The sequence below is a fragment of the Branchiostoma lanceolatum genome, chromosome 14, assembly GCF_035083965.1.
Source record: "Branchiostoma lanceolatum isolate klBraLanc5 chromosome 14, klBraLanc5.hap2, whole genome shotgun sequence".
Lineage (NCBI taxonomy): Eukaryota > Metazoa > Chordata > Leptocardii > Amphioxiformes > Branchiostomatidae > Branchiostoma > Branchiostoma lanceolatum.
In genome coordinates, this window is record NC_089735.1 from 881,576 (window position 1) to 906,363 (window position 24,788).

The 24,788-nt window shown below is 44.2% G+C and overlaps 1 protein-coding gene across 3 annotated transcripts in view; it reads right to left on the bottom strand.

Moving 5' to 3' along the window:
* Window positions 1-24,788, bottom strand: part of LOC136448141 (kin of IRRE-like protein 3) — a 75,770-nt gene that overhangs the window by 11,958 nt on the left and 39,024 nt on the right. For all 3 annotated transcript variants that reach the window (XM_066447303.1, XM_066447304.1, XM_066447305.1), the window contains exons 4-14: window positions 23,792-23,976; window positions 21,462-21,585; window positions 20,610-20,733; window positions 19,455-19,585; window positions 18,205-18,340; window positions 14,891-15,018; window positions 11,904-12,085; window positions 9,660-9,795; window positions 5,171-5,185; window positions 2,009-2,153; window positions 1,240-1,453 (exon numbers count right to left, since the gene is read on the bottom strand). In XM_066447303.1, coding sequence (XP_066303400.1) covers window positions 1,240-1,453; window positions 2,009-2,153; window positions 5,171-5,185; window positions 9,660-9,795; window positions 11,904-12,085; window positions 14,891-15,018; window positions 18,205-18,340; window positions 19,455-19,585; window positions 20,610-20,733; window positions 21,462-21,585; window positions 23,792-23,976 — 1,520 coding nt within the window. The remainder of the gene's footprint in view (window positions 1-1,239; window positions 1,454-2,008; window positions 2,154-5,170; window positions 5,186-9,659; window positions 9,796-11,903; window positions 12,086-14,890; window positions 15,019-18,204; window positions 18,341-19,454; window positions 19,586-20,609; window positions 20,734-21,461; window positions 21,586-23,791; window positions 23,977-24,788) is intronic.

Sequence of the window (24,788 nt, forward strand, 5' to 3'; positions counted from 1 at the left end):
CCAGGATAGTTCTAGAATTCTAAGGATTCACTTTTTACAAGAGAAGTTATCATTGTCTGCGTTTCCTGTCGGTCACCTTTGTTTGTTCATAGCTACAACTGTTATTCCACATTCACAGACAGTTTTTTTTCCTCTATTGAAGTGCCTTCCGTAGTATATTAGGGCGGAGGAACCATGTTCTATTCTGCCCGAGACTGGTTGGCAGTAGTAGCACTCAGTAGTGGTGTGGATCTAAACCCGAGTTTAGGTTTAGGTTCGGACTCGAGTCCAGAGGTTTAGGTTCAGGTCCGGACTTGAAAGTCCGGGCCTGAACAATAATTTTGGAATATTTTTTCGTGTTACATGTAAAATTGCATATTGGCAGATATTTTACATGTAATTTGAAAACTATATATACGGAATTATATACAGTCAGTAATTAACACAAAAGTTCAGTTATAAACACAAAAACAGCAATGTTTTCATATTTTTCTAGTGCAAATTTCACGATTCAAGGAAGGTTTAAGATGGTTTAAAACAAAAAGGAGTGTATGAGTGAGAGAATTTTTTTTTCAAGTCCGGACTTGTTTCCAGACGTTTAGGTTTTTTTGGACTTGAACCTAAACGTTTTACAAGTCCGGAACCGGTCCGGCCGGACCGATCCGCACCACTGAGTAGCAGTGTATGTCAATGGTTCTGAAAGTGCTGCTGCTGTTGTCTATGTGATAATGTATGCACGCTTGCTGCTGCCGTATGTGAGTATGGCATGTGTAGTAGTATAAGGCTACAGCATTTTTCAGGAGGAGCATATTCACCCATGTGCTCACCATGGCACGAAGGCTCATTGCTGGGCCGCTACCAAAGAGAGGCTAAGCGTTCACCAGGCCACCGGACAGAGCCAAAGAAACGAATTATTATCCTAAAAATTTCGATTGCAACCATTTATATCTTTAGGTTAAGAAAAAAAACCGTTGCTTTTTAAGAATTGTGCTCCATTGATGTCAATTTTTTTTCGTAAAACATATTTGTCATACTTTTGAAAGTAAAGCTCCTGTCTCACTACCGACTAACCAACTTATTGTCTGTCAGAGTTTTGGCAATCTTCCAACTGCCTTCAGTAGCGCGTAATGAACACTGATACTTCTCGCTTTGCGGTCTTAAACGGGGAAAGAGCTTTACTTTCAAATTATTCGCCCACCTGATGAAGATATTCATGGGACACGTGCGTGTGTTTCTAAGAATGCAGGGACTCATACTTACATGGTATATCCCGGTGGGGCTGTAGGGACTGCCTTGCAGGGTTCTGTCGTATCTGCTGAGGGAGCCCGAACTGTATCGAGGTTCGTGGTCGTAGGGGGGCGGCGCATGCGTCATGCGTTGTATCTCCCGGTCGGTGGGGCCGTCGTTGATCATTGGCGGTTTGCTGATGGCCGCCTTGCCGTTCACGCCCTTTTCCGCCGTGTTGATTGGTGCGCTGTGGATCAAAGGGAATGTGCCTGTAAGCTGATTGGTCTGCTGTGAGTCAATGGGAATGTGCCTGTTAGCTGATTGGTGCGCTGTGAGTCAAAGGCAATGTGCCTGTAAGCTGATTGGTCTGCTGTGAGTCAATGGGAATGTGCCTGTTAGCTGATTGGTGCTTTGTAGATCAAAGGGGAAGAGGCAATTATCTGATTATGATTCTGTCTGAAACGTCTGACCGCTAAATAAACTTACCCAGTTGCTTGAGTAACTTGTTTTGAGCAAGCAAGCAAACAAACAAACAAACAAACAAACAAACAAACAAACAAACAAACAAACGCACTTGAACTGTTCAGTCATGGTGGAAAGACAGCTGATGCTGTCTTAACGTCTGACGGTTTTATTCTTTATTCTTTATTAAAAACAAGACAATACATAGTGGAGCGCCAGGCAGCCAAGCTGATTTTGCGGCCCACTGACGGTTGTTCTTACTTAGCCTGTGGTTTGAGTAACCTTAAGCTTTGTATCGAGGAAACAAAAAAACAAAAAACAAACAAGAAAACAAACGCACCTCTCCTTGTTGACTTTCCGCTTGTTCCTCCACCAGACGAGCACGCCCAGGATGATAAGCCCGACCACCACCACCACCACGATCACCGCCACGATGATAGACAGCGGGCTCTGTAGACCGGTGGCCTGGCTGCGCCCGCCGCTTTCTGTGGGAGGGGGGCAGAGAACACGCCGGTTAGCTTGGGAATATGTATGGTACATCTATAGTGCAAATGTATTTAGAAGGGGGGCAGACAACACGCACACGTACAGTCAGCTTGGATATATGTATAGTATAACTATAGTGTAAATTTATCTAGGAGGGGGGCATACAACACAATTAGCTTGGAACTGTATGTATAGTATATCTGTAGTTTAAATTTATCTATCTTTGTGCGGATTTCGCGGTAAGAGTGGAAATGAGTATTTCCCGTTTCACGGCATTTGAAGCTCGTTGTCGTAACAATACCGCAGCATAAGAACACAATGTCAAGTTCGGGGTACCGTGAGTAGAACGTCACCGCGAAAACAACGCAGGAAAGGGATACGAGCTGTCGGACTAACGGGACTGGGTGTGAGCGAATGAATGGTGTGAATTTGTTTAACATATCACAACAGCTGAACAGGTCAACATCATTCTACGGTCGTGGGCTTTAATTGTCTTTGAAGGTTTTCTAGCATCAGCTTGATCTTTTATTGTATGATGTCTATCAAGACTTAGGTGGCCATAACTCCTCTGACGTCAGTGGCAATCATCCCTCGAGTGGACGGTTGCCTGTCTGTTCCGAACTCTTCCAAACGATGTTAACCACCTGAGATAAGCATAAGGCGGAAAGCAATTATTCTGCCAATCCGAGTTCGTATCAACATGAAGCATCAGCCAGGCTATTCATTCTCCGCGCCGCAGAAGACGGAATATAGATGAAAAATTAAAGCTGAGTATGATGTTATGGAGCAGATTAACTTAACCCTCAGATCCTAAACTGCATCTCGCAAAGCAGACATGAATGAAAGGCTGTCTTTTAGTTTAGGTATATATATATCAATTGCTGTATCTGCAATTTGTTCCGTTTTATTATGATCCATATCTAACCAGATATGCTTCTAAGTTTATGATACCTTCTTGTACGCTTAAAAACATAATGACGTCTTTTGGCGTATTATGCTTGACGTTTATAGGACGGTTACAAATAGAATTTACAGTGAAGTTACTCCTCCAGTAATATTTTACTCCGTTGTCTTTGGTTCTTCATTGATCCCATAATACTTCTCTTACGTTACACCGGTTTGCCCCCCCCCCCCCATCAAACGCTACTTCGTTTCTGTAATAACACTTTACTCCTTTATTTTTCCCAGTACAACAGGCTTGTAAGTGTTTCTTAACGAACACTGCACACCGTTGTATATTCTGCATTTGAAACGTTACCCTGGTTTGCCCCTGTACTTAAAGTTAAACCCTGATATCTCCCGCACTAACGTTCTACTGTGGTTTTCTCCTGAAAAGTTCATTCTCGGCGGCTGTCGTTATCTTAGAAAAACAAAGCCGACGGCTGACAGTTTGATCTGATCGCCCACACCCTGAGTGATTCATACGGGACGGTGTTGAAGAAATCAGACTCTTCACCGTTCGGGATCAAACGACGCTGCCACAATTTCATATTCCCTAAGCCTGATACACATCCAATATCCCCCACATGGCCGCCTGTTCAAACAATATTGGTCACACCGAGCGGGTACGAATGGACATTATCCCGCTCAGATCTCATACTGCACCCATAAACGCACCGCCCTGTTAACTGACCATAGAATTAACAGGTCCGATCGGCGTTTCCGAGTATTGGGGGTCCCCGAAGGTGATACCCACGGGGCCAATGATTCCACAGACACGCCGTGACGCGGAGGGTATCGTGTTACATGGGATCGGATTACAGGTTTGCCGGTTTGAAGTGTTGGAGAGGAGGTGGTTCGGGTGAGAACACACAAAACTTTGCCTTTATGGACGGTATCTTACCCGAATTGAGTTTGCCATGTTCAGGATAAAGAAGCCTCTGGCGTCGGATGCAAAAATGATTTTTATTTTTTATAATTTTTAGTCCGGGTACAAACTGGCCTCAAGATGCTAAAGATGCTCACGGGACCCGCGGCACGCTGGCTGCGTCGCTGGATTTGTGTTGCCCTTGGCTTTATGCATGCTGGGAATATCATTCAAAACGTACACGTATGACCAAAAAGACAACAAAACACACAAAGCTTAAAAAGATTCGTTTTATGTCGATGAAATTCATTGAGTGCTTTGTCAATTCGATCGGCCGCAGCGACGCCGCCAGCGTGCCGCGGGTCTAGTGAGAGGGGGGCTTTAGGACGCAGCGACGCCGCCAGCGTGCCGCGGGTCCAGTGAGAGGGGGGCTTAAACAGCGCACTCGATTCAACAGGTGATGCACCATCCTCCCTGGCGGGGCGACCGCAGGGCGATCCAAAATCGCATTGTATTTGAAACAAATTTCTTTGGTAGAGAAGTGTATTTTTGGAAATCAAATGATAGTTTCGTGGATGGGATTAAGAATAAAGAAGCCTGTAGTGGCAGGTACGAAAAAGATTTTGATTCAAACTTTCCACAAGACGAAGATGCTAAAAAGCATTCAACAGGTAAAATAGTACCCTTTCCAGGGACTATTTTGCGACCAGAAAAGGATAAAAATCTCATAAGCAGTTTGTTTGTTTGAACCTTTGTTTATTCATGATAACTTCAAATTGGCACGCAGGCCGCTTTTCATTGAGGGAAGAGGTAAGGGTCAGATACAATATAACAGAGATACACACTCATTTGAGTCCTGTTCAAAGAAATTTCATTTATGGAGAGTGTATTTTGTTATTTTGATATTTAACCATAAAGTTATAAATATGTTGAATGGATAACTTAATGGTCTCCATCCAGTGGACAGGTGGCGCAGAGTGAGTGTAGGAGAAATAAACTGAAACAAGGTTTCAACTGCGCATGTGCAGTGTGATGCATTGTGGGTAATATGTCAAAGTTGAAGGTCCCTCAGACATAAAAACATGTCTGGATATTGTACCAAGCACAGTTAAACAATTTTTAGCAATCAATTGGTCTTCACCTTTGACCTTGCGTATGCGCAATTCAAACTTTGACTCGGCTTATAGGAGGAAGAGCAGCGCTACTTACCGGGAGGCGTTGTTACTGAGGCGGCGAGAAAGGGAGGTGACAACAAGACATGACATCACTGTGACGTAAGTGTGCGAACAACACGTGCATGAGGAAGATAAGGTTCTCATAACGCAAGCCAAAAGACTTTCAGCGTTTCGGTGACATGTTTCAACCTTGAGTTGATGTAAACCCAGGGCACTTATGCATTGAAAAACTGACGGGGCGATATGTATCCCCCTGGTTAATTGAATAAACGAACAAACAAACATGTCCTCAATGGCCTGTACTGCTCCATGCCATGCTGAGGAAGGTCACCGAAACCTCTGGCGGTTGAAAGTCTTCTACATTGTGCTATGAGGACCTCATTTTCTAATCACCCACTTATCTAACCAAACTATTCATAAAAGACGTGCAAGTGAAACATCAACATTACAATAGCAAGCGTGCATCTCGCAGATACATTCATTCTGAACGTTGTAGAGACAGTGTACTCTAGGAAGAGTAGCTACATACTCACTGTATGATAGCTTAAATGAGGTAATAAAGTATCTACATGTGCTGTTTGAAAACGTTGCAATGGTTCTCTACAATGTTCATGGTAGACAGCAATCATATAGTATAAACACACCAGGGTTCTAGCTAACTTTAATTATTTTCCATCATCTCAATTCCCATTGACAGAAAGAGTCTCCAAATAGTCTTCTTTTTTGTCACCATGTACAAACTTCTATCTATTTATTCAAATTTACATTTTTACATCTTTTCTCATGGGTTATTTTTCCGTCAAGATTGACGGAATGGTCTGAAGATTTTCATGCAACAAAATTCCATAAAATGATGGAATGATGGGTGTTGGCTAGAACCCTGAAACGCACTGTATTTTCTATGTGGAAACCATCGGGTTATAGCCTAGTTGTTACTGAGTATCAAACAAGATATATGGTCAATATAAATCGTTTAGAACCGGTTCATATCTTCGGTTCGAACCTTGTTTATTTATTCTTGTGAGTCAATGGGAATGTGCCTGTTAGCTGATTGGTTCGCTGTGAGTCAAAGGCAATGTGCCTGTAAGCTGCTTTTTTTATTTACAACCAAGTATTTGCACGAGCCAATGTTTCAATGACTGTCTGGCATGTTCATCAGGGCAATACTGACTGGTTCACAGCGTGCACTGACGCCAGGTGTTTCTGCTCACAATGCAGTACCAAACAACGAATATATATTGTTAAGCAATAATACTGAGCTAATGTGGTCCCATCGCGGAAACACCTAGCTTCAGTTCGCAGTGAACCAGTCAGTATTGCCCTGATGAAGATGACAGACAGTCGTCGAAACGTCGGCTAATGTAAATACTTGGTTGTGAATAAAAGAACTTTGCTATTCAGTCATTCACCAACCTGATGAAATTATTCACGTGGTTGTTTATTCTTGTTCACGACTGCACGCGGACAATTTGTCAACGGCTCAGCATAAAACAACCTTATCGACAATTTTGCTAAGTCATAAAAAGTTGATTTCTCTTATGAATACAACTCTACGAGGATCCGTCCCTGCCAAGCTAGTTTAGTTCTGTAGTTTATCATCAGTTCTTTACGAACACCTTTTATCATAATTAGCAGGACACGCACACGGTCCAAGTATAACACTCAGAAAGCTTTATGCCTTCTCGTAAATAGGGGAAGTATAATATCGTTGGATATAAAACTGTACCGCTATATGTGGATATGCTCAACACGTTGGATATAGATATTGCGGCGGCTTTTTACGGTAAACGCAATATCTTTTGTCATTTAATATACGATGTAGTGTTCAGGGAGGTATATATTATGGGCAAAATTTATATCTTCATGTCACGCTACATATTTTTACCAATATCACATTCAATTTAAAGCAAGACGAAGATGTGATAGCCAACGAGTTTTCCGACCCCTGATATAAGATGGGGAAATATGAATATGACCATTTCAATAACGGTCATATATTCGGTTCTGAAGCTCAAAAGTTTCTTGCTGACTGATCTGATGCGACAATCGTTAGGAATTGTGGACGACCTAAACTTGAAAGGAGTGCAGTATATAGAGATTTCGTACCAAATTACTACTATGGAAAACTGGCATTCAATAAGGGATGTGGCTACTGATAGGGTTATCCTGTCAGCAGTGCAATGAATGTTTTCCACTGCTGACAGGATGATCCTGTCAGCAATGCAATTTTTTCCACTGCTGTGGCTACTGACAGAATAATCCTGCCAGCACTGCAATTTTTTTCCACTGCTGACACGTCAGCAGGATCGTCCTGTCAGCAGTAGAAAAAAATTGCACTGCCTCAGGCTTCAATAAGTAACCAACCGTTGTACATGTAGGGGAACACAATGTCATTATAACTGGCAGTGATAAAAGTTTTAACATGAGGGGGAGAGGGAGGAGCCGTACAAGTTTTTTGCTCGATGGAGTGTTTGCCCTGAAGGTACAGCCACGATTCATCATCCGCAAAAAAAGTGTTTCTTTCCAACCTTCTGCTCCAAGGCCGATGGTGACCATGATTTACCACACGCCGTAAAACGGCGAAGATTTGAGACGTGTCGTAAACCACCGGCCGTTTTGCGAACAATAAGGGCAGCCCAAATTGCTTCCAGCCCCTTTTGACAACTTTATCTCCGCCCAGCATTAGCCGCGGGTTAGCGCGGACGACACTCGAATCCCAAATCCCGCCACAATATCAGAACAAACGAAGCAGAATTTCATCCAGGATGAGAGAAGATTTATCTTGAATGATAGCCAGGCCCGCGGGAAAGGAGAACGTTAAACACCCTCATAAAACCCAGATGAACGTTCGATTGTAAAAACAGTTTCGGCGCCGTTTGGATTTGCAGACGGCAAGGCTGGATGAACGATGGGCCGGTCTGTTTAAATACTTTGTACATTTACAAATTTACCTACTTTTCAGCGGTCAATATCCACTTAATTATTCTCCTGTTATTAACAAGTTTTGCCTTTTTGCGTGAGTCGGCAGATTTGTGCTCCTTTAATTTCATGGCAGACTGCATCGGTCTGACCGGAAAGGGTAGCAAGTGACTCGGAACAAAACCGTAAGTGTTCATTCCTGCATTTGGCCTCTTTGTGCAGCATAAAACTTAAAGTTAAATCTCACCAAATATTCCACAGACCAAGTTCCTGACATTTGGGCTGCGCATGATGGTTATATAAGGAATGTTTCCAGACAGCGCGTTATATGAGAAAAGACGGAGAGAGATCCACGGTTATCAAGAATCAATATAAGTTCATCTTCACGCGGATTTGCGCTCAACCGGGTCCCATTAGAACCGAGATGGGTTATTAATATAATCTTTACTCGCCGCCCGCGGCCGCCCGGGGTCACAGTAGCTGCAGGCGCGAGCGGCGCACCGGGCAGGCGGAACGGCCCGTTTCCGCGCAAACCTTCATCTGGAGTGCCTCTGGATACCACTTTAAGACGACGTTACAAGAGGAATAAGACGTGGGGGAAATCAGCAGGAGGTTCTTGGTGAACCCGAACTCTTGGTCGTGAACTTGGCGCACCTAAGGCCTTCCCTCCCGTCACAAGTAATTACACATGACGTCATTGCTGTAACTTGTGTAAGTCTGACTGTCATAGCTCACTAGTGTCACTCTGGAGGCGGCGCGACGCGTGGCGGGATCGTGAACGGCTGAAACCGTAGATGCCATCAGATCATAGCTTTTCGGGGCGCAGAAAAATGTACAAATCAAGTATCAGAACCGACTTTCCAATTGCAAATATACGACAGCATTGTGATAAGGATAGAAGAAAGTACAACAGCTCGGGTTCGACCCTGGTCGAAAAGCCTAAACCCTCATGATCATCCCTAGCTCAACCCTCATCCCTAGCTCAACCCTCATCCCTAGCTAAACCCTTACGACGAAACTCCACGGTGCTGACAGAGTGTTTTAGTACACTTCAAATGTACCGTTCTGTGGTCATATGATATAGACCGATTCGAATGGCAACGACCGTTCACGAGACGAAAATTAGCGGCGCTGTAGCGAGGCTCGCCTTGCTGAAATGTCACAGGGGCGGAACCGGAGCTGCTGAACTTTAGTCGGTAGTGCAGCAGACGCCGCGGCATCGATTTGAAAGGAGCCGTCAATGCCCGAGTCTTAGGTGTTCTCAGCATATAAGACTGCGGTGGTTTCATTATATACACATGTCGTAGTGGTTTACAATAGAATAAGGCAATTTATTTCAGACCAAGTGATCATGGAACAACATTATTGACTGTTTCTGCAGTAAGGGAGTTGGGGTTGACGTGCCGATTGATATTGTCGTTGTTATGTTACTAAAATGTATTTAGATTTATAGAAAAAAAACAAGTACACAGTCTCTTATAATTATTGCAAAAAAAGTATGTTACTAAAATTGGAATGTGTACCCTTTACAACTGTTATGTAATTCATAAGTTCAATGATTTATTATAATCAATTTTTGATCTTTTCTTAAAGACGGGTCTCACCTTCTTTCTGCAGTTCAATCTCCTTATAGGCGTCTCCGTCCTTGTTGGTCGCCGTGCACGTGTAGGTGGTGTAGTGTTTGTCCTCCACCGAGTTGATCGTGAGGACGCCCTTGATCTTCGCGCCCGGTGTTATAACCTGGAAACAAAACGTCCCGAATATGCAAATTAGGTACTTACGTGACCGTTGAGGGATCTATGCTGCGTGTGTGTGGCCGTGTGATTTTGCGTGTGCACTGTGCAGTATCGGCCATGTGCTTTGACTAATAGTTTGCTTTAGCTGTTGTTTGATGACTGTGCTTTCGTCTGTCTGTCTGTCTGTCTATCTGTCTGTCGAACGGTTCCGAAGTCTAATGTAGCTGAGTTTTAGCGACTGATACAACCTATTTGCCCATTTCATACACCTAAGCAATACAGAAAAATGATATTTTGGATAAGTTTAGACAAACCTTTGATTATGAACCATATCTGCCTTACATTTTTATCATCACAAAGAAGCGAGGAGAAGTCGAATCCACGTAGTTTATAATTCTTGTAGTAAGTTGACAGTGTATAGATGTATCTGTATACTATTCTTTTGTTGTGACCTGTACCAGTGGGTATGTGTGTACAATAAAGGTCTTAAGTAATTTTTCCCATAGCCAAATCTTACCTGTTGTTCGATGATGTACTGTGTGTGTGTGTATGTGTGTGTGTGTGTACCTGTGTGTATGTCTGTCTGCATGTGTACGTGTATCTGTCTGTCTGTCTGTCTGTCTGTCCGAGTTTTACGGGTGTTAAGTCTACTATCTCTGATTATAAATTCTTACCTGTTGTTCAATGAGGTACTGTGTGTGTGTGCCTGTGTGTGTGTGTATCTGTCTGTCTGTCTGTCTGTCTGTCTGTCTGTCTGTCTGTCTGTCCGTCCGAGTGTTACGGGTGTTAAGTCTACTATCTCTGATTCTAAATTCGTACCTGTTGTTCGATGAGGTACTGTGTTTGTGTGTGTGCCTGTGTGTGTGTGTGTCTGTCTGTGTATGTCTGTCTGCCTGTGTGCGTGTATATGTCTGTCTGTCTGTCTGTCCGAGTGTTACGGGTGTTAAGTCTACTATCTCTGATTCTAAATCCTTACCTGTTGTTCGATGAGGTACTGTGTGTGTGTGTGTGCGTGTGTGTGTGTGTATGTGTGTCTGTGTATGTCTGTCTGCCTGTGTGCGTGTATATGTATGTCTGTCTGTCTGTCTGTCCGAGTGTTACGGGTGTTAAATATACTATCTCTGATTCTAAATTCGTACCTGTTGTTCGATGATGTACTGTGTGTGTGTGTGTGCGTGGGCGTGTTTGTCTGTCTGTCTGTCTGTCTGTGTGCCTGTGTGCGGGTCTGTCTGTCTGTCTGTCGGTCTGTCTCAGTGTTACGGATGTTAAGTCTACTTTCTCTGATTCTAAATTCTTACCTGTTGTTCGATGAGGTACTGTAAGCGTGTGCCTGTGTGTGTGTATGTGTGCTTGTGTGTATGTCTGTCTGTCTGCCTGTGTGCGTGTAAATGTCTGTCTGTCTGTCTGTCCGAGTGTTACGGGTGTTAACTCTACTATCTCTGATTCTAAATTCGTACCTGTTGTTCGATGAGGTACTGTGTTTGTGTGTGTGCCTGTGTGTGTGTGTGTGTGTGTGTGTCTGTCTGTGTATGTCTGTCTGCCTGTGTGCGTGTATCTGTCTGTCTGTCTGTCTGTCCGAGTGTTACGGGTGTTAACTCTACTATCTCTGATTCTAAATTCGTACCTGTTGTTCGATGAGGTACTGTGTTTGTGTGTGTACCTGTGTGTGTGTGTGTGTGTGTCTGTGTATGTCTGTCTGCCTGTGTGCGTGTATATGTCTGTCTGTCTGTCTGTCCGAGTGTTACGGGTGTTACGGGTGTTAAATATACTATCTCTGATTCTAAATTCGTACCTGCTGTTCGATGATGTACTGTGTGTGTGTGTGTTTATGTGTGCCTGTGTGTGCCTGTGTGTATGTCTCTCTGCCTGTGTGCGTGTATATGTCTGTCTGTCTGTCCGTCCGAGTGTTACGGGTGTTAAATCTACTATCTCTGATTCTAAATTCTTACCTGTTGTTCGATGATGTACTGTGTGTGTATGTGTGCCTGTGTGTGTGTGTGTATGTGTGCCTGTGTGTATGTCTCTCTGCCTGTGTGCGTGTATCTGTCTGTCTGTCTGTCTGTCCGAGTGTTACGGGTGTTAACTCTACTATCTCTGATTCTAAATTCGTACCTGTTGTTCGATGAGGTACTCTGACTGTTGGTCGCCCCTCCCGTCGGAGACCTCCACCTTGCCGTCCGGGCCTTCCCACACCAGGTCGGGCTGCGGGTCGCCGTACACCTCACACTCCAGCTTCGCGGTGGAGCCCGCCAGGGCCCGCACGGCCTCCCTGCCCTGCTCGATGAACGGCGGGCCTGGCAACGGGAAGAGACGGGATTGAACCAGCACTCATCAATGACCGTAAATACACTTTGGGGTGGGGTCGGGTAACGGGAAGAGACGGGAATGAACTAGCACTCATCAATGACCGTAAAGACACTTTGGGGTGGGGTCGGGTAACGGGAAGAGACGGGAATGAACCAGCACTCATCAATGACCGTAAAGACACTTTGGGGTGGGGTCGGGTAACGGGAAGAGACGGGAATGAACCAGCACTCATCAATGACCGTGAATAAACTTTGGGGTGGGGTCGGGTAACGGGAAGAGACGGGAATGAACCAGCACTCATCAATGACCGTAAAGACACTTTGGGGTGGGGTCGGGTAACGGGAAGAGACGGGAATGAACCTGCACTCATCAATGACCGTAAATACACTTTGGGGTGGGGTCGGGTAACGGGAAGAGACGGGATTGAACCTGCACTCATCAATGACCGTAAATAAACTTTGGGGTGGGGTCGGGTAACGGGAAGAGACGGGAATGAACCAGCACTCATCAATGACCGTAAATAAACTTTGGGGTGGGGTCGGGTAACGGGAAGAGACGGGATTGAACCAGCACTCATCAATGACCGTAAATACACTTTGGGGTGGGGTCGGGTAACGGGAAGAGACGGGAATGAACCAGCACTCATCAATGACCGTAAATACACTTTGGGGTGGGGTCGGGTAACGGGAAGAGACGGGAATGAACCTGCACTCATCAATGACCGTAAATAAACTTAGGGTGGGGTCGGGTAACGGGAAGAGACGGGAATGAACCAGCACTCATCAATGACCGTAAATAAACTTTGGGGTGGGGTCGGGTAACGGGAAGAGACGGGATTGAACCTGCACTCATCAATGACCGTAAATAAACTTTGGGGTGGGGTCGGGTAACGGGAAGAGACGGGAATGAACCTGCACTCATCAATGACCGTAAATACACTTAGGGTGGGGTCGGGTAACGGGAAGAGACGGGAATGAACCAGCACTCATCAATGACCGTAAAGACACTTTGGGGTGGGGTCGGGTAACGGGAAGAGACGGGATTGAACCTGCACTCATCAATGACCGTAAAGACACTTTGGGGTGGGGTCGGGTAACGGGAAGAGACGGGATTGAACCTGCACTCATCAATGACCGTAAATAAACTTTGGGGTGGGGTCGGGTAACGGGAAGAGACGGGAATGAACCTGCACTCATCAATGACCGTAAATACACTTAGGGTGGGGTCGGGTAACGGGAAGAGACGGGATTGAACCAGCACTCATCAATGACCGTAAAGACACTTTGGGGTGGGGTCGGGTAACGGGAAGAGACGGGATTGAACCTGCACTCATCAATGACCGTAAAGACACTTTGGGGTGGGGTCGGGTAACGGGAAGAGACGGGATTGAACCTGCACTCATCAATGACCGTAAAGACACTTTGGGGTGGGGTCGGGTAACGGGAAGAGACGGGATTGAACCTGCACTCATCAATGACCGTAAATAAACTTTGGGGTGGGGTCGGGTAACGGGAAGAGACGGGAATGAACCTGCACTCATCAATGACCGTAAATACACTTAGGGTGGGGTCGGGTAACGGGAAGAGACGGGATTGAACCTGCACTCATCAATGACCGTAAATACACTTAGGGTGGGGTCGGGTAACGGGAAGAGACGGGAATGAACCAGCACTCATCAATGACCGTAAAGACACTTTGGGGTGGGGCCGGGTAACGGGAAGAGACGGGAATGAACCAGCACTCATCAATGACCGTAAATAAACTTTGGGGTGGGGTCGGGTAACGGGAAGAGACGGGATTGAACCAGCACTCATCAATGACCGTAAATAAACTTTGGGGTGGGGTCGGGTAACGGGAAGAGACGGGATTGAACCAGCACTCATCAATGACCGTAAAGACACTTTGGGGTGGGATCGGGTAACGGGAAGAGACGGGAATGAACCTGCACTCATCAATGACCGTAAATAAACTTTGGGGTGGGGTCGGGTAACGGGAAGAGACGGGAATGAACCAGCACTCATCAATGACCGTAAATAAACTTTGGGGTGGGGTCGGGTAACGGGAAGAGACGGGATTGAACCAGCACTCATCAATGACCGTAAATAAACTTTGGGGTGGGGTCGGGTAACGGGAAGAGACGGGAATGAACCTGCACTCATCAATGACCGTAAATACACTTTGGGGTGGGGTCGGGTAACGGGAAGAGACGGGATTGAACCAGCACTCATCAATGACCGTAAATAAACTTTGGGGTGGGGTCGGGTAACGGGAAGAGACGGGAATGAACCAGCACTCATCAATGACCGTAAAGACACTTTGGGGTGGGGTCGTGTGGCGTAACGGCAGGGTGTTCGGCCCAGAACCAAGCGGTCCTGGGTTTGAATCTCCCTGACGCTACCGATTTTGTAACCTTGGGAAAGGTACTTAACACGACTTTCCTCACTCCACCCAGGTGCAAAATTGGACTATTGTTCTGTGTACGTGGCACTGTTAATGAAATGAGTTACGAAAAACTTGAGTGCAGTGCCACGTTGTCCTTGCCTGTCAAAAAGCGAAGTAAAAAAAATGCAATTTTTTTAGGCAATTTTTTCCTGAATACAATGCATTTAAACAATGCATGCAGTTTGGCGAAGGTTGGACGTGACAGGTCATTCGGTGTAATAAAACCAGCTGGTGCCTCGCCGCGTGCCTGCGAAGCTAGTGTGTTACTCCCAAGGGCGGTTATACCGGCTATATAGATACAGATACAGGCATTTTGAGACGTAACTCCGACACAAGGATGCCCAACGTACCTTTGACGTTGATGAAGGTTTCTATCTTGTCGTTCGAGGGGAAACTCTGCTGGCTGGCCACGCACTCGTACCTCCCCTCGTCCTGGTACCTCACTGACGGGAACGTCAGCGTGTTACTGGTGCCAAACCTGCAGGGAGAATAATAATGATAACGGTTTATTCAGCTCTAAAATTTTGTACAGCTCATCCAATATCGCAGCCAAATCTACATCTACATCTACATTTGGTTACCCCCAAATAACCCCTTCAGGGGAAAAGTAGGGGGGGGGGGGTTGAGGTCCCGGACTAAGGCGGGCAGGCCTCCAGCCTGGCACGGAACGACTCAACGGTGGGAGCCGTCGCAGCCGTGCCAGGCAGGGTATTTCACTGTGGGATGGTACGGGGAAAGAAAGAGTGTTTATATGTGTCGGTTCTCAAATGCTGAATTGCACGGGGAAACGTTTCATATTAGGTAACATCTTGCACTAAAATAGTAACTGCTGTGCCGATGGCCAATGAATAAATAATTTTGGACATACTTAGATATAAAAGAAGTCACCGGTCGCTTAGGAATCAAAGATAACAAAAAAACCGTTTAAGAAGATGACATGATGCAAATAAGGATGATATCTAGGATCCAGACAGCGTCTGACCGGTTCCAAATCTTATCCAGTTGCTTGAGTGATTGTAATTTGGCGTATTCTATGACTTGGATGTCTAACCTTCATCCAGACATCAAGTGGATCTTTCAACCGTTTGAATGGGCGTTATTTCTAATAAAGGAACGAGCCTACACGAGCAAGAAAGAAGAAGAAAATGATTTTAAAAACCCGAAAATAATTTCATCAGGTTGGTAGAAAATAGGATATGGGAGATTCTTTACACACAACCAGGTATTGATCTCACCTGAAACGTTAGCAGGTGAGATCAATACCTGGTTGTGTATAAAGAATCTCCATATCCGATTTAAAAAACGTTATGTAGAGGAGTGCTTAGAAGATCAGATAGGTTGTTGATGTGATTAGTGCTAGATGTTTTTTTTTTAGATTATAGCATCAGGGATACCTGAAAAACAGGCTTGTGGCATGAGTGTATTTTTCCCTGTATAAATGAATAAATGAAATAAATGAAGGTTGAAGAAACGTTAGTACTTCTTATAATCTCCAGGTAGATGTGTGAGTAAAAGAGCGTAACGGATTGTGAGAGCCGAGTCAGCCGACCCTTTTTGACATCATAAAACTCTGATCGAGAGCCACCTTCTGAGAAAGGCGGAAAGCCTGTCCTCAAACTCTGATTCCTTCAAAGCCATGGTTCATGACGTCAGACCTGTTCCTTATCTTCCATCAGACGCGTGACCTCTGACCGACCTGGGGTCATGATTCCCGACTCTAACTGCCAAAGTAGCCAAACTGTCTGGAGTGTGACGTCACCGTAGTCTCCAAGCAGACCTACGGGTTGGCAAAGACCGTATCCAACAGACAGAAGGAGTTTTCATAGCCAACCCAAGGTCTGCTACACATTCAATAAAGGTGTCGCTGCCCCTCCTCGTTGTAATGCTAACAGCCGTACGAATGTCCGGGGTACTAATCTTTTTATGACCAAGCCCAGTCACCCGCGCACGTCCCAGTGGGAGGTTCGCGCCTTGGTTGAGCCTAGTAAAAAGCTCTCACAATGGCAGTTTCTTTCACCCATCGGCGATGTTTGTGGCATCATGGAAAACCGTTCTTACAAAAACATTCGTAGACAATGTTTACTGTTTCGGGTTCAAGCCACTATTACTAGAGCCCTTACAGTTCCGACGTAACTGGTCAAAATTGATCGCATTTTGTGACGATTGAAGCAGTTTTGGTAGCGATCTTCGTAACAGATTGATTTTGAAAAAGAGACCAAGTCTTTTCTGTTGGCAACATTTAGTTTATTTTTCCTGGGAAGTTTAATTTTTGCGGTACAGCCCTGCCCAAGTGAACGGCCTCTCAGTCGCGGCCTGGAGGTGTCAGCCCGGCATGGCGCCGCACGCCCGTGCGGACAGAGAGTAATAAACTCACTTACAGAAGCACAGTTTGATTAGGTAACAATTAGATGTTAATAGCCTTTGTTCAGACCGACTTGTTCCAGACCTTAGATTGCACTATAAGCTCCTTCTTCCAGTTGGATACGGTCTTTGCAATCTATTGGGTCTGGTTGGAGACTAACGTCACCGTGTGTGCGAGGCGAAACTCACTTCTAGCATGTCAAAGAACTCCTCATACTTATGGGTACTTAGAGGTGCGCTTAGGGATGTATGAATCTAACCAACCAGCCCTATCTTACACAGTTTGCAATCATGGATGCCGCCATGGAGCGCTACGAAATGGGGTGGTTTACTGTTCAAAATATACTAACAGATAAATAAATGGGTAAGGGGAATGGCCCCGAGCTGCCTTCCAAACCTACTTCTATTGGCTTTGTAAGTTCACAGAGTCAAGCTTGTCTCAAGCATGATGTTTCTGACTTGGTCAAGCGTGCCAGGAAGTTTATCACGCCCATTGTCTCTGTCTGGTGATGGCTGGAGTGCCCTGATGTACAGGACTACTTTATGAGAGGTTTAAAGGAGGCAATATACATCAGGGCCCTCCAACCATCTCTCAGACAGTGGGCGTTATAAACTTCCTGGCACGTTTGAACAATTGATGACGTCACGTATCCGTAAAGACACGTTTCAATAAAGTCACGTGTCTATAACTCTTGCGAGTTTACGTTCGGAAGTGATTGGTCATCATTGATCCCGAAGAAGGCGACAGCGGTCGTAGAAAATTTGATCCGTGAATACCTTAGTGTTGGAAGAAAGTTCAGCATTGTATTATGATTACTACACAGATGAGCTTCCATGGCGAGAAGAGATGCTGTCCCGGTCTTACTCATGTAACCGGTAAAACTGAAGAGCCCTTCTAGTCTTGTTACGTGCTGATCAGGACATACGTGAAGCAAACCAAGAAGCAATGAACTGGCTGCGATACTGGCGCGACAAGATATGATGTCGATGATGACGATGATGATGATATTGAGCAGATGATTATTGCATAAGAAAAAAGACAAACAAACAAATTAACTAAGCGACTTGAGTTATCTTTTATGCCGCGAGCACTGAAGTTGCTGTCTAAGAAGAATCCCCAGATGTTGTAAGCTTCTATTCTATTATGTATAGATTTTATATTGATTGCTGTTTTTAACTCTAATGTTTACTGTTCCTAGTAATGAGCGTTTTAACTGTAATTTCAACATGTTTCATGTGACTTGTACATTTGTTACATGCAAGTTGTTACCAATTAAACTGAAACTGAGCCGTTACCGCCCACCTGACTTTCGTGTTCTTCACCCGCCAGTACACGGTTGGCGCGGGGTTGCCGTCCGCCTGGCACTTGTAACTGACCCGGTCTCCCAGCCTCGTCAGCTTCTCGCCCTGGATAGCCGTGGTGTTGATCTGTGGAGGGTCTGTAAGAGTCGAGACGGTTCGTTATAGATATGATAGTAACAATCCTAAGTGTATTGCGAATTATGTCATGCCTGGGCCTGATACGGGTGTTCCGGACCGTGTGATAATTTCCCGTATCACATAGGGTTCGGGAGTTGTATCACACGGGCTTCCATAGAATATTTCGAATGTATTTCGAGCACGCCGGTTGCGCCGCAGTCGAAAATTTGAATACCGGATTCGGTGGTTGGGATCGATGCTGTTACAGTTTTTTGCTCGAGGACACAAAACTCCCTCAACTTCTGGCGCATTCCGCATTGAAATGTGTGTTTTCTCGGGTGGGTATGACATAAATAAAATACAACACGGTGTATTCCGCATCACCCTCGGTCTCAGCCCTCCCGCGCTCGGGCTGGTACCTCGGGTGACACGGAATACACCGTGTTGTATTCTATATCTATTTCAGTTTGTCTAAGCGAAGAACAAGGTGATGAGTTGAATATGATTCTTGCTGTGTTAGCGATAGCCAGCCAATCCGATACTCTTCCTCCACTTGTTGGAGGGAGAGTTAACAGCCAATCACGTTGCTTCTTGACCGTAGGTGATGACGTGATTGGCTGGTGACAGATGGTCAGCTAACCCGGGCGGAAGCGAACGCAGTCCGATAAGATATGGTAGTGACCTTCTGGCAAGACAGGATGTCATAAGGACAACATGATTATAATTCTTTTTATGTCGTACTTAATCGTTTACTTGATTTGGTTGATTTCATTTATGCTGCAATCGTAGTTACCTGGGTGACCTACATTTGGGCGTGCAAGCTTTCGGCCACCCTTGCAGATGCGTGTTATGATTTTGTTATTGTTTTCACTTGTATCTTGATTTGTGCTAAGTAAAAATAAATCCAGCTATTTGCATTACTGTTAATAGCATATTTCGGGGATATGCATAAAATTCTGAAAACCAAAACCATTCCCCATTCACTCCATTATAAATAAAATGGCATAATTGCATTAGCCATTTTTGAATTCTCCTATTTGCATAAAATAAAACTACTCCTTATCATTGCATAAAATACACTAACAAATCAATTATGCAAATAAGCGGATTCTGCTGTAAAAAAATAGTACTTACAGGCCACGTTCAACGTGAAGTTGCCGCTGCCGCTGCCCACATCGTTGATGGCCTGGCAGGTGTACACGGACTGGTCGTCCCGCTGCAGGTTCGGGATCGTCAGCTGCTGCCCGTCGCCGCGCTGGACCGACCTGGAACCAACACAGTGTTTTAATTTTTTTTTCAAAATTTTTCTAAATTTTTGATTTTTGTTTAAAATTTTTGATTTTTGTTTAAAATTTTTTTACATTTTTTAAAATTTTTTAAAATTTTTTAATTTTTTTTTACATTTTATCAATTTTTTTTTACATTTTTTTATTCGATGTTTTAAATGAAAATAACATATGCAGTGAGGGTGCCATCCAGTAGTGATAAAAGAAATTCAAAACTCATCTTAGATAACAATAACAATAACAGAACTTTCAAGTATAACCAAATAATTACAACACAACTTAAAATAAGATGTAACAGAAATTTCGGAGTTTCAAACAAGAGAATGATAATAACAGAACTTCAAATGGTAAGTAAACAGTGTATCAGCGGCAACACAGTGATAGTAAACCAACCTTTCCGCGTTTACAGGCAGAACGAAACTTACTTTCCTCTTAGGCCACACCATCTTAATTTCTTGGTTAACGGAATTTAAGAAAATGCTAGATTGGAAAATCAGCATGAAAACAGAATCTCAGAGGAAAGTTTGTACTTTGGTGCACACAGTTTCATGGAGTGAACAGGGTCAGGTGCAAGTTTTCACCCAAGCCTTCTATTTTAATGATGTCCTCGTGCTTAAATTTAAAAATAAAACCCGTTAATCAAGAAATTAAATTGGTGTGGCCTTAAAATAACAGCATCCCGTCGTTAGAAAAAAAAGTGCTTTTCTATATTCCACTGTCTCCAAAAAAGAAGTCAAACCTCACAAGACTGAGGGGAGATTTAGATTTATGATCCATGTCACAATATTCAGTCGGAAGATTTTTCTTCTTTCACGTTTTTTGTCCAATCATTCGCAATTTGTCTTTAGATATAAAAACTGCGATAAACTTGTCATTACTTAAAACGAGAAAGACTGTCTGTATTCTTCACGGTGAAAGTATAAAGCTGCCGAAGTATAACATGTCTGAAAGTACTGATAATGAAAACAAATTGTATCCGATGACCTGGTGAGCTGAATCTTACCTGCCGTCCCTGAGCCACTGGTAGTTGCGGATGGCGGGGTTGCTGTCCGTGTTGCAGACCAGAGTAGCGGTCTCTCCTTCTTTCGTCACATCCGGGTTGGACGCGATGGAGATGATGGGGGCATCTGTGAGGTCATTATGGCATCATGTTAAACAGGGTATAACAACGCACACCGAAACGAACTGATCAATATATCTTATTTGTTTCACATTAGGCGGAAAGGTCATATATGATATACACATGATGAGCACACTGATATCATGTGAACATCACACAACATTCACATGGCTGCCACACCGATATCACGTGAACATCACACAATATCAACATGGCTGCCACACCGACATCACGTGAACATCACACAACATTCACATGGCTGCCACACCGACATCACGTGAACATCACACGATATTCACATGGCTGCCACACCGATATCACGTGAGCATCACACGATATTCACATGGCTGCCTCACCGATATCACGTGAACATCACACAATATTCACATGGCTGCCACACCGGTATCACATCGTCGCCATGGCCCTAATCCTCCTATCTCTTTAACTCAGACTGTTTTACCTCCTATAATCAGCAATACTATCCATAGTGTATACATGTACTTATGTTAACTACATATTGTCATTGTCTTTGCTACAATAGTGACAGGGAATCTGGCTAGCGCCTCCACACATGTGTATACATAATTGCAAAATGTATTTGAAACCAGTTGAAGATTTACCATAAATACTACTTTTAATTGGAACAATACAGTTAGAGCCTTTTTATCGTCTGACTAGTACGCTCTAGACTGCAGCAGTGCAGCTATTCGCAGCTAGAGTTGGAGTTGCACTTACACTGCACGCTGAGCTGCATGGCCTTCTCCAGCGGGTCGGAGAGCGTCTCGTGCGCGATCCTACAGGTGTACCGGGCCTGGTGGTCATCCTTCGATAACGACGCGATCTGCAGGTCAAGGGTCACCTGCCAGAATGAGGAGACATTGGTCATTGTAAACTTAGTTTCATGTGTATCATGTAATACATGTTCCATATACGTATACTGTATTACTCTCATTGGATACCGTAGGGTTTAGTCTTCAGTTTGTAGAATTCATTAGCATTGTTAATAAGCAAACTTTAAGACATAATTATACGTCTTGATATTTTGTACTAACTACGAACTTGCCATACATTTGTACCTGTTACATTTGTTGCGCAATAAAGCGTGATTGATTGATAGTTACCTCCATGATTGAGGTATTGTTTTGGGCTGTGTGTCTGTGTTTCCAGATATTTGTGTTCATCATAACTTAAGAGCCTCTGAATAGATTGTAATGATAAGCCCAAAAAAGTTACACAAGCAATTGGATAAAGTTTTGGGCGCATCTTATTACCTGGATGTCTAACCCTCATCAACGTAGATTGTTATGATATTTGTTAAGTGGGTACATATTGGAAGGACGAACGTCAATGTCGGTTTTAGCCCCGCTAGTGTTTGACCTTGGTACTGCAGCAGAACATTTTTCTGAAAGGGTGTTGGTTTATGGTCTTGATTTTTTGCAGGCAGTTGGCATCTGTTGACAGTGTTGTAAGGGAGAATGGGTGTAGGGGCGGGCCCGCTAGTCGCTTGTTCGGTCAGTGAGTGACGAGAGACGAGGCGTGAGCCAGTAATGTATTACTAACAATGATATCAACCAGGCAAACAGACACACCCTACTCTTACTGATAAGTGTATCGGATTGTTCAATATGCAGATCTTTGAAGCACGAGGCTCCTTTTTTTCATACGGGATTGAGGTTTGCTGAACTGCAACCGACATCCCAGCGACTTCGCAGATCAAAGAACCGGAGTGTATGAAACTTTCAACAACATTGAGAGCCAATTGGCAGAGCGAGACTCAGAAACAAGTTCAGTCAAGTGAGGGGCAGAGTAGGAATGATCTCTCATGGCGTTAAATTGACTCTGCGATATAACTTGTCGTGGAGGTCAATTTAACAGTGAGTTCAGCACACTTCCTACCATGTAGGGCGCCAAGAAGAGTTCTCCAAACTGTCTCATCAAGTCACAACTACGATAAGCAATTTTACAGTTGATTTTATGGTAAGATAGAAATATGACCTGGCAATAAAGATTAGCTATCTAGCTAAGGCCACAGCAAGTAAATTTTATGGATGACATCAGCGAGCGCATTGATTTTCGCCTGATTTTGAAATAAAAAACAAGAATTTTTTGTCCTTCGGCAATGGTCAATCTACCGAAAATGGGGCAAAATGTTGCAAACGTCCACCACTTCCATCACAAAAACGTTCTAGACGCCTTGAGAAGGCATTTGCACATACAGGAATGATGACAAATCCGTACAAATGTGTTGTACAATTATTGTGCATGCAAGTTGTAATAAGATTTCTCATTGTCACCAACCGGAAGACAAAGTGCAGCCCTCATACCAAACCTGTAATTGGAATTAGTCTATAATTGCTGTGCCATTTTTATCAACAACGTGTAATCCGATGGGTTTTTTTTCTTGAATGAAGTGAAATACATGTACTAACAAATCCGATAACAGGGTCAGATGAAGTAACTGATGTAATGCGGTTTGAGTAGACCATTGTCTAGCTGTCTGTCTGTTGAAGACAGAATAAAAAGACGACGGATTTCTGAGGCACGGAAATTCAGGCAGTCAGGGCAGCAATAGCAGAGAGAATTTCAGTTGAGACAAAGTGAGCAGAGCCAGTAATATCTGGTCACAGTCAGTCTGCCTCATGACTCATGAGACTCCTGTACCCGGTGTACGCGAAGCCTTGTCTCTTCGTTCTTGACATGCTACACTAACCCGGATCTAACTTTACAGTGATTTCAATGTTGACATCAGCTAGCGTTAGTTAATGTTAGGATAAAAGACTCGCTGGTTATAAAACCATGTTTTTGTTGCTTCATTTCTTCTTACATACTTTGTGGTATTCAAGTTTGAACATGCGGATATCTTTTTTTTTCGCCTGCGCGCACTAAATTTGGAGCCTGCAGAGGATGTCATCCATAAAATTTACTTGCTGTGGCCTAATCGATACTTGTTTTGTACTCATCATACATTGTTATGGTATACACACAAAAACAATTGGCTAATTCTAGTGATTTGATTTTAATCGATCGATCGATTGGCTAATTGATTGATTTGATTGGCAGCTCACCCGTGTGGAGTCCGGGGAAGGCGTGGGTGAAGGCCCCTGCGGTGTGACGTCAGTGTTCCCTCTAAGCCACGTGATCTGCGGCGAGGGCTTGCCGCCTGTAGTTGTGCAAGACAGCCGCAAGGGGTCCCCCGCGCGCAAGGGAGACTGGGAGTCCCAGCCGGTGATCTCAACAGTGGAAGGTGGCACTGAAAACGGAAGAAGACAATGCAAGTCAAACATGATCAGTACATCGATCAAGTATTAGCTCGCTAAAAATATTCTGATGAGGACAGACGATTCACGTGTACATCCTCACCCTAACCCCAACCCAAGCCTTACTCTAGCTCTAACCCTAACCCTAACCCCAAGTCTTACCCCTAACCCTAGCCCTAACCCTAACCCTAACGCTTGCTCCTACCCCATGCATACTAGACACAGATAAACAATTGTTATCGTGCGAATGAACAACCAAAGTAAAACCCTATATACGGTATGGATACTTGTTGGCTGACTTGATTAGAGGAAATGTGTATTTAAAGACTGCGTGAAGATTAATGGGCCACTCATTGCCCACTCTGTCCATTAATTCCTGCCCCTTTTGTTAGTTTAAAACCCAGTTTCTAGAAGCGCCCTCAGTCATACTCCCCTACTGGATGATTTATGGCGCTTGTTTGTAATAAAGATGATTAAAGAGAAGCGTTATTGACCAGAGGCAGGAACAGCCGAAACATCCATCTTCCTGGAGTTAATGATGACGGAGCGGAGTGATTAAGGGAGAAATTGTGTTATCTAAGATTTCCTGAAGCTGGCGTTTTTATCGATCCTATAAAATCCAATTAACCCAGGAGACTCGTTTTATATCACGATTATGTCACGGATGGTTGGATATATGAGGAGAGAGTTGTATAAAAACGTCACAGACAAATGGACAAGACTAGGCGACTGTGTATAGTATGGTAAGTCGAGTTGGTTTAAGCCACAGTCACACATTTAGGACCTTCCCCAAACTTTTCCTTGT